At 38.4% G+C, this 10,686-nt stretch overlaps 1 protein-coding gene across 3 annotated transcripts in view; it reads right to left on the minus strand.

Moving 5' to 3' along the window:
- The window catches only part of LOC127453102 (sodium/hydrogen exchanger 1-like), a 57,516-nt gene extending 50,163 nt beyond the window's left edge, over positions 1-7,353 (minus strand). The window contains exons 1-2 of one of the 3 annotated variants that reach the window (XM_051719202.1): positions 6,743-7,353; positions 6,242-6,439 (exon numbers count right to left, since the gene is read on the minus strand). In XM_051719202.1, coding sequence (XP_051575162.1) covers positions 6,242-6,419 — 178 coding nt within the window. In that variant the 5' untranslated portion in view covers positions 6,420-6,439; positions 6,743-7,353. Of the gene's footprint in view, positions 1-4,627; positions 4,704-6,241; positions 6,514-6,742 lie in introns of those variants that run through there. The other 2 variants (XM_051719201.1, XM_051719203.1) reach the window with 2 other exon arrangements.
- Between the last annotated feature and the right edge of the window lie 3,333 nt (positions 7,354-10,686).

The raw sequence follows: 10,686 nt of genomic DNA on the forward strand, positions 1-10,686 counted from the left end.
GTTATAATTCTAAGCACAATACTCCACTCCATTTGACTAGCAGTGTAAACATGCCAACCATGGAAAATATGACAGTCTCTAATTCATCTGCGATTAAAATATCAAAACAAACTACTTCATCTGAAACCAACAAGTTATTTATTTTTCCACTGAGTGAATCTACAGATCAGTCAGTCAAATATCTGGCCTTGCATATGGAAAATGGTAAACAAACATCTGCCATGTAAATGTGGAGGGTAAACGAGCAAGAAATGCAAATGAGAAAAAGCAGATTCAACTCCTAGTCACAGAGACACTGGGTGTGTTATACTCATCTGATTACAGGTTAACTAATGTAACTACTATGATTGTGCATGCTGATCCTGGTCCCAAATAAACAGCCGGTCTCGAGACAACCAGCATCTTCATACCAGCCAAAGACCATGACTGTTTGCCAAGTCACAAATCTGCACGTTTCAATCAAGGTTATTACTATTAAAGCTGAAGTGAGTAATTTCTGCACCACTAGCGCCACCAAACGGAATAGCAAAAATAAACATTGTTTTCAAACAGCATAACAAATACACACTTCATCTGCCATTGGTCGAACTAACCGATACTACCAGACCAATCTCACGCCATTGGTTGAGCCAATGTTGTTGTGTCGGGCCGGACGGGTCGCTCAAAACAAAGTAACGTTGAAAGTGCCACAGAGCCACAGTTTTTACACTTTTTGGGGAAATCAACCTTTGAATGGTTTACTTGTAATTGTGTCTGCATATTAAAATGGAATAGTATTTAAGCATCAAAAAAATGACATACATAAAGAAAACCATTACGAACATGAAAACAAGCAGTGAAAAAATGTCGCACTAAAATATGAATGAAAACTCAAGGGGGGAATGGGGGGAATTCACTAAACAATTGCACAACTTTTGTGTTGTATATACAATTTATCACGTTGATATGCGTTACGCTTATTTACTATTCACCTGCAAACCAGTTTAACGAGGTGTTAAATTTAAATTGCACTGTATGTTGTTTTTTTATTTTATTTTTTAGTGCACGCCTCCTTTAAGTAAATTAGGCTTGTAATAGATAGCGCTGAGTTTTGTGAAAAAAAGCATGAATAATTGCTGTCTGCAATTAACGTCGGCAATGGAAAGCAGGTGCTAAACAGATTTTTTTGTTGACTTTTTCTAGTGATCATGGTACAAGTAATTCATCAAATGATGATGAAATGATGGAGAAGAGTGTTATAACCAGTGGCTTGACTTGAGTATTTAGTAGGGCTGCACGAAATCATAACTGCTGATTATTTCCTTTTATACTGTAACTGTGATTATTAATTTCGATTAATAGAATTTACATTAAAAACTTGTTTTGTGTGGGGCAGTTGCATGCCATATTCTTTATGTAGACTATGCATCAAAACAACTTGAGAACTATGTTCCTGAATTGCTTTAATATTGTAACTGCATGTAAAACAAAATGTGTTATTCACAATTTGAATAAATTGTTCACAGTATAATTTCGATAATGAGCATTACCGAAATGCCTCAGGCTAATTTAAACGTGTCAGGTTTGCCTCTACATTCATGCAAACAACGGCCCAAAAAATATGTTGTAAATAGAAATTTATGGCACAATGAGAGTAAACCTAATGTGGTAAGCCTGAAATGCTGTAACAGGTACTTTTCATTTAACTGACAGCTGTAATTGTCATTTTGATTATTTTTTCATTATTATTAATTGTGCAGCCCTAGTATTTAGAGAACAGAGCATTTGGCCGTTTGCTGTCATCTCCAGCTTGGAGAGATCGATGTCTCGATCAAACCACATTAAAAGTGAACTGCAGGAACTTAAAGTGAAGTGGTGATAACACTGATCTATAAAGGAATCTACTGACACTGTAAACAGCACAACATACACGTTTCACACTAAGAGGTCATGGGAAGCTACTTAAAACAGATAGTGTTTTTAGCTGATTCTCCAAATTCAGCTGGGATAAGAGACAAGACCTATATTAAACAAAACAAAAGATTACACATATCACCTTTAAACAATCCAAACAAGCACAAGTGGATTGCCAAGTAAAACACTCATATTAAAATGAACTTCTAGTAAAAGCAAGTGTAAGGATATTGTTCCTGAACATTGCCTTAACATTTCTGCTGTCCCACACTCTGACATTTGAATATCTGTATCCTGAATCTAATGATTTGATAGAGACAATACAACAACACCAACAACAAACACCATTTAAACCAGAGTTAAAAATGGTTTAATCTAAACCCAACGTTTATATTGGTTTACTGTCCATTTCCAACGTGCAAATTAACCAAGACGTAAATTAGACTTGACTAATGTCATAAACAAGTCCTATTGCATTAATTTCCTGTCTTCTACAGGCAGTGTGTCTTGGCACTCCCCATGATGAGCATTTATAAATAATGAAGTGACTCTGAAACATTAATGCTTGACCCTTGCCGAGGCACCAGTTTATTTGGACAGATGGACTGTGATGTAAACATGCATGACACAGCTACTGGAGACATACTGAGAAGCCAGACCAAACTCAGCTTGTCTGGGAGTCCTGACATTTTGTTGAGGATTTTATCGATGCCACAAAATAAACAATTTTTAGTCACAGAAAGCAGGACTGGAGTATAAGAATGACCTAATGGCCCGTGTGAGAGAATTTCAGGCAAGTCAACAGAGCCATCACTTGCCCACACACACTACCTTGGTCAAGCTGGTTAGGCAGGTCTGTTTTGCTGGTTTAAAGGGGTTTAGAGATTTTGTCAGGCTGGAGACTCCTGCTAAACTAACAGTCAAAAAATGGACTGCTACAGCCTCTAGCATCAGTCGCTGGTGCACCTCTTGAGGTCAGGAGAGAGAGGTTTATATACATTGCTATCTATCAGCTGGCCACCATTACACTCACCCCCCTAAACCTCACTCCCATCTGGGTCACGGCACCATTGTGACGCTCCTGTTCTACCCGCTCCGTATGGGACTCGAACTGGCGTCTCCAGCATGAGAGGCGGGTGCGCTAACAAGGAGGCTAAAGGCTACAGCCTCTAGCGTCAGTCGCTGGTGCACCTCGATGTCAGGAGAGTGAGGTTTATACACATTGCACAGCTATCTATCAGCTGGCCACCGTTACACTCACCCCCCTAAACCTCACTAAACCTCACTCCCATCCGGGTCATGGCACCACTGTGACGCTCCTGTTCCACCTGCACTGTACAGGACTCGAACCGGCGTCTCTGGCATGGGAGGCAGGTGTGCTAACAAGGCGGCTAAAGGCTACAGCCTCTAGCGTCAGTCGCTAGTGCACCTCTTGAGGTCAGGAGAGTGAGGTTTATACACATTGCACAGCTATCTATCAGCTGGCTCCCGTTACACTAGCGTTAGCATTGCTGTTCTTTGTGTACTTTAAGTACCGATGTGACAGTTGTGTTAGACGCTGTACTGCCAGCTATCGACGTGGATCAGCATGATCGTCTCTGCTGCCCCCGCCATCATTTGCATCTGGAAAATGTCAGAGTTTGTGGTAATTTCTAAAGTTATTTATTACTACTATAATATAATTGCTTTGCCTAAAAACAAACGTCAGAAATCAAGCGAACATGCCTCTACTGTTAAGGACAGACTGTTATTGTCCCTTAAATCAATAATCTTTGGAGACTGTCTATGTTTCATGTTATTTCTAAAGACCTTTATTAGAGAACTGCTTAGCGTAAAATGAAAACTTGTTTTGTTTCCAAGCAACCAACGTTTCCAAGCAACCAACGTCAGGGTTTACAATCGCTGTGCCAAGCTACTTTGCACTAAACAAATGAAGATGTAGATGCCTTACCATTACCGATGTTTACTCTAGTTTTTTGCCTTTACCGGTCTTTCTGTCTTCTTGCTTCTTCGGCAGTACAGCTACTGGACCTCCCATTGTCTCCGCTGCTAAAGCACGATAAATAAATGTTCCATTGTGTTCTTTCCGCTCTTTGCATCACCAAACAACAAAACTGTGTGCTACATAAGCATAGCCAAGCATATCTACATAGGTGGCAGCCTGAGCCAATGAGCGCGAGGATTCTCTTCTTCGACGTTTAGTGAAACACCAAGGGTCATGTGATTTCAACATGGCAAAACACATTGAAGGGAGTGACCTGCACCATGTAGAATAAAACACTTTTTATAGAAAACTATTATGAGTACAGTCTTCAACTCATGTGAGTGTACACCATTGGGATCAAACTTCAGAAAAACACAATCCATTTGTCAATGTGTAAAACTTTTTAAATTAGCCCCAAATACCTGAATGCACCTTTAAACAATGGCTACGTTTACATGCACCCTCATAATGCGATTACAGTGCGATTAAGGCAATACTGTGATTAAACTGTTGCTCATGTAAACAGAATATTGCGATTGTGATATTGTGATTATGCTAATAATCAAAGTAATTATAACTGCAGTAAGATATGTGGAGTACTCCTATTTTAATCGCTTTATACCGGCATGTAAACACTTTAATCGCATTTCTTCCACTCAGACCAAAGTGCGCCTGCGCCAGTGCTGGAGACGGATGGTGTTACGCTCAAGCACAAGTTTAAAAATATCACGAAACAAAAGCTGCACTTACTTCTCGGCTTCATGCGAAACGGCAGTTTCTTGCTTTGTTTTCCAGCAGTGGTGCTCCCTAACTGCAAAATCCACAGCTGGAATGTTTTTTTGGAAAAATGTAAAAAATGCATAAAGTTTTTTGTGAGGGTTAGGTATAAAAAAAAAATCATTATGTCTATGGAGAGTCCTCATAAGGATAGCCGCACCAACGTGTGTGTGTGTGTGTGAGTGTGTAAATTGATTTTAATGACCAAAAGTACTGTTTTTAATTTTCATAGGGTATATTTTAACCCAGAAGTAGTCAAGTTAAGTTCTTTTTTATTTGTATAGGGCTTTTCACAACACACATCGTTTCAAAGCAGCTTTACAAAAAAAAAAATAATAATTCTGCTTTAACAGAAAATGAAGCTGTAAGAGTTATCAATGTGCAGTTTAATAAAAATGTGATTGCAAATTGGGTCTTAAAATAAATAATTAAATAAATAATAATTGTATTTAGAACCCCAGTGAGCAAGCGGAAGGCAACTGTGGCAAGAAACACAAAACTCCATAACATGTTAAATTTTTGTTTCATTATACCAGAGGACATTTCTCCGAAAAGATCTTTGTCCCCATGTGCACTTGAAAAATGTAGTCTGGCTTTTTTATGGCGGATTTGGAGCAGTGGCTTCTTCCTTGCTGAGCAATCTTTCAGGTTATGTCTCTATAGGACTCGTTTTACTGTAGATATAGATACTTGTCTACCTGTTTCCTCCAGCATCTTCACAAGACCCTTTGCTGTTGTTCTGGGATTGATTTGCACTTTTCACACCAAACTACGTTCATTTCTAGGAGACAGAACACGTCTCCTTCCTGAGCGGTATGATTGCTGCGTGGTCCCATGGTGTTTATACTTGCGTACTATTGTTTGTACAGATGAACGTGGTACCTTCAGGTGTTTGGAAATTGCTCCCAAGGATGAACCAGACTTGTGTAGGTCCACAATTTGTTTTCTGAGGTCTTGGCTGATTTCTTTTGATTTTCCCATGATGTCAAGCAAAGAGACGCTGAGTTTGAAGGTAGGCCTTAAAATACATCCACAGGTACACCTCCAATTCAGTACACCTCCTATCAGAAGCTAATTGGCTAATTGTCTAAAGGCTTGACATCCAAGCTGCTTAAAGGCACAGTTAACTTAGTGTATGTAAACTTCTGACCCACTGGAATTGTGATACAGTGAATTAAAAGTGAAACAATCTGTCTGTAAACAATTGCTGGAAAAATGACTCGTGTCATGCACAAAGATGATGTCCTAAACAACTTGCCAAAACTATAGTTTGCTAATGTTAAATCTGTGCAGTGGTTAAAAAATGAGTTCAAATGACTTCAACCTAAGTGTATGTAAACTTCTGACTTCAACTGTACGTGTACACACGTGTACTCTCAGCCAAACTGCTGCCAGATTCAGCCCAACCTATTTTGCTATCTGGGACATACAGTTTTCACACACATACACCATCCATATTTGTTCAGATTTGTTCCTTGACACATGTACGGTGTCAGCAATACAGATACTTATTAATATGTACTAGACTTGTTTGTGTATTTAAAAAAGTAAATGAAACGTTTAAATTGAAAAACAACAAATACTCACCCAATTTCATTAAGGAAGCCAGCAGCACCCATAATGATATCTCAAAGGGGAGACGGACGTGTCCATAATCAAAAGACAGAACCGGGAAAGATTTCTTGGTGTGGTTAGTGGACGTGTCTTTGTGATCTCCATGGCCGGTGCCCATCTCCGGAGAGCTGGCGGCCGCTCCAAGGGGCATCAAGCTGCCCACCAAGAGCACTAAGACCATGATGAACATCTTGAGCCCCATAAATGTTGTGCGTTCAAGAAGAGACATGTCCTAAAGTAATACACTAATAACACAATATTATCTAAGCATCTGCCAATGCATCTAAAATTAAAACTCGTGCATCATTTTGCAACTTCAAGTGCTCAGAAATCAGATAGGCTCTTTGGTTTTCTACTTTCTGGCTTTTGCTATGCACGAGAAAGCACTTCAACTGAGCAGCAAACCCTGTCCAGGTAAACAGGCACAATAAACCAGGAAATATATGCAATTTCAATCTTTTTGAGTTTGGTTACCTTTAATTTTCACTTATTTCAACATTTGGCCCCGTCTGTTCAAATCTCATTTTTTGCAGTCCTTTCAAATGCTTTTATCATCACGCCAATAAAGCCCATTTGATTAAACTGAAGTATAATGCAGGTTGGCATGTGCCCAGAGCACACTTTAGACTAGCCCTGCCTCGCCAACTTCCTCGTCCTCAGTGTCAAGTCTCTAACCCGCCTTCTGTCTGAAACAAAAGGAAAAACTCATTTAAATTGAAGATATTGGTGTTAAAATATTCCCAAAAGGCACTGTATTGTGTTTGAAAGATAAAAGTAGCTGATCTGCATTTTTTTTCCTCCAGCAGCCCATCAGAAACACTGTATTCAGTGACAACTCCGAAACACTCCGAATCGATGCGGTCCAGATGTTCCGATCATGGATTTTGCATTTAACATCAAGTCATGCTGTCCTGTCCCGACACGGAAGGGGGAAAAAAAGTCGATTAAACTACGAATGACGTTGTGGTCTTGGGTTGTAGTATCAGGTGATCTCTTCGACGCTTCTTTAATGTCCTTTAGAGCTCTAACAAACCATTACGCACCGATCAAGTCACTATTGCATGCTTGCAGTGAGTGATGCGGAATAAATATACACACAGTTTAAAAAAAAAAAAAAAAAAAAAACACCGTTTGGGCGGGTTTGAAATGCATAGGAGGGAAAATGGGAGGAGTCTCTTTTTTGGAAGTGGGGTACAGAGACATCCAGTGGTGAGAAGGGGAACTGCAACCTTGCCGCGAGGGTTGCCAAATCCCAAGAAGTTTTTGTTTATAATTTTTAAAATTAAAATTAAATTTTTTTTTTTTTATCCAAATCCCAACCACTGAGTTGTCGATTCCCGTGACGTATTGGATGTTTTTAATTGCGCACGCGAGTTGCATATTATATCAGATTCTCTGCACAACTTGTTACACATATGATATATTATTAAGTGTTATTAGTATGGCGTAAAGCTTATTTGCATCTTTGTTTGACATGCTTTATTAGTAGTGGCTAACTAAAAGTTTGTATCTGTAAAAGCTTTAATGTTTAAATTCACCCATATAAAAATATACATAATTTCCCTCTGGCAGCTGCAAACTTTGGTGCTTATTTTAAATTCTGGATCTTATGTTGTATTTTACCTCCATGAGACTGCTCGGGCCATATAGTAATCGATCATTGCAGGATACATAAAGACAAACATGTTCTTCTTTTTATTCTTGGCATCTCAAGTAAGTCATAGTTTATACGAATATATGTATTGTCCATAATCAAGTAATGATTTTAATCCTAAATCATATTAAGCTGTATATGTTTTCGAAACAGTCTCAAATACATCATTAAAAAAACAGTCATCACCCATATATATATTTCTCTTATTCTTCAGTAGACTAAAGCACAAAAGTTGTTAGTACACTATACTACTAGTGTAAAAAAAATAAAAAAAAATAAAAAAAATTGTTTAAGGAAATGCAATCATTATTGCACTCTCTCACTCTTCTTTATTTACACATAACACTACATACTGTGCATGCTGAATAAATGTCTGCATTAAAAACATCCACTATATCATGGCTCTGAACATTTCGCGCATTTGCATTAAAACATCCACTGTGTCACGAACATCCATTATGTAGTGGATTAAATCCACTAGTCATTGCGCTACAGTCCGCAGCGAGGACGGTCTCCCAAATCCGCTGGTTCCCGGTAGAATTGATCAAGTTAATGTAAAGGAATAATTTGTGTAAGTAAAAAACATAAAAGGACAAATGGTAAAGAATGTACAGGCCACTATTGTTCAACATAATACAAGTAGGCAAAGTTCCAAAATAAATCTAAAGCGCCAAAAACAAAAAAAGTAGATGAACAGAAAAGAACCATAAAAGCAACCCATATGACAGCTTTGTGTGAGAGACAGACCAAAATATAAGCTATTCCTCACGCAAAAGCTATTGTGGCTTCTGAAGACTTGGCATATACTGTAGTGCATGAGTCATATGGATTACTTTTGTCTATTTATTACATTTATAGAAACCATAATGTTCTCGAAAGGGTGCTTCTATTGAAGCTCTCAGTAAATTTCGCAACTTAAAAGTGTTTCACACAAAAAGACATGAGTAGCACATTTTAGAAATATGTTTAAAATGATGTACACTCACATTAGATAAAGACTCCACTCATGTCAGTAGCCCAATAAAAGCAGTTCAATTTTACATGGAGCGGGTCGCCCCCTTATGGGCGCTACCATGTTGACAGCACATGACACTGTCATGCAATTGTCTGAGTTACTACCACCAATAATGACAATAATATTAACATGTTTTCTTTATATAGTGATTTCGGCCAATGCTCAAACATAAAAGTACAAAACAAGCAAACCAAACAATACCAAAACAAACACAATATACATTTTACAGACATCAGACAACAACGAAGCCCAAGACAACAGTATAGTCCAGAGTGACGGTATGGTATGGCACTGATAAGCAGTAGTGTGATCCACCAGACAGTCCAAACAGAATGAGTGCAAACGGAAATATAAAGTGTCCCTGATAAAAAAAAAAAAAAAGGTCCCTGCTTGAGCACACACACACACACACACACACACACACACACACACACACACACACTAAGACTTTATCGATGTCCTTAGTTTAGAGGTCTAACTAATCATTTCACACTGATCAAGCCCCTTTTGCATGTCTCCAGTGTGTGATGCGGAAATAAATATATGTACAGCTCTAAAAACACAGCCTTTGGGCAGGACAGTAGTAGGCCTACAAAATAAAAAGAAATCTGAACAAAAAAAAGAAACGTTTTAAAGCTGGAGTACATAATTTCGGCTCCACTAACGCCACCAAACAGGAATGCAAAAATAAAAACATTGCTTAGAAACCCCCTGAGTCTACCATTGATCAGACAAACAGTAGTTCTGCCTCCAACTCACGCCATTGGTCGAGTCAGTGTTAACGTCTCTTTTAAGACATGTCGCTCAAAACAAACAAGAATATCTTTAAATATGTTTTGGGAATTAGAACAGCAAAGGAAGAGTGTGTATTTCACGATCTGCCCTTTGCTTAAACTTAAACAGGACGAGGACGTCCTCGTGTTCAGACAGAGTCAGTAGTGTCTTTTGTAATGTGATTTGCATGTGGCCTGAAGATGGAGTTGAATGAACAAATAATAGGATTTACATTTCTGTCTGTAACTGCAGCCCTCATCGACTGGAAAAGGAACCAGAAGGAAAATGTTGCAAAAGGCCACAAACAACATCCAAAGCACAGTGACTTCATAAGGTCAATTTATACACATTAGTAATTTAATTTCACAACATTTTGGATCTGCGTGGATTTAAAGGCATAGTTCTGTCTAAAATGATTTCAACGTGTGAGTCACGCCAGGCAAAATTATAGCTGACCTTGGATTTATCTTAAAACCTATAGATCTCTGAACCTTGACTTCAACACAACACTGTTGCCTCTCTGTTGTGGCTGTGCTTTTCATGTGCTAAAATATATTTCCTGTGATTTAAAGCTTCATTAAACATTTCCAGAATTGGTGTGGTCAGAGGAAAGATTTTTTTGTCTTTTATAGAAGGAATGCAAAAATAGACGGAAAAACAGTGAACAAGGGTTCTTGAGATGCTTGGTTTTCAAAATTAAGTAGAAAGTTCATTTATGTATATCAGACGTACAAAATTAAACAATAACAGAGAGACGATCATTTACCAGATCCCCCTCCGTGACCCTTTAGGATCATGTGAGAACATGTGGAGGATGTTGGAGGAATCTGTTGGAGTCTGTCAGCAGCACCAGGAAATGAAGAAACATCAATGTGACTTTAGATGTGATGAACCCCTGAATATTGTTGAATATCATTTGGAGATAATACTGAGTTTACTACATTACTTTGTATGCTTACTTATATCAGACAGACC

Source organism: Myxocyprinus asiaticus, chromosome 15 (assembly GCF_019703515.2).
Source record: "Myxocyprinus asiaticus isolate MX2 ecotype Aquarium Trade chromosome 15, UBuf_Myxa_2, whole genome shotgun sequence".
NCBI lineage: Eukaryota > Metazoa > Chordata > Actinopteri > Cypriniformes > Catostomidae > Myxocyprinus > Myxocyprinus asiaticus.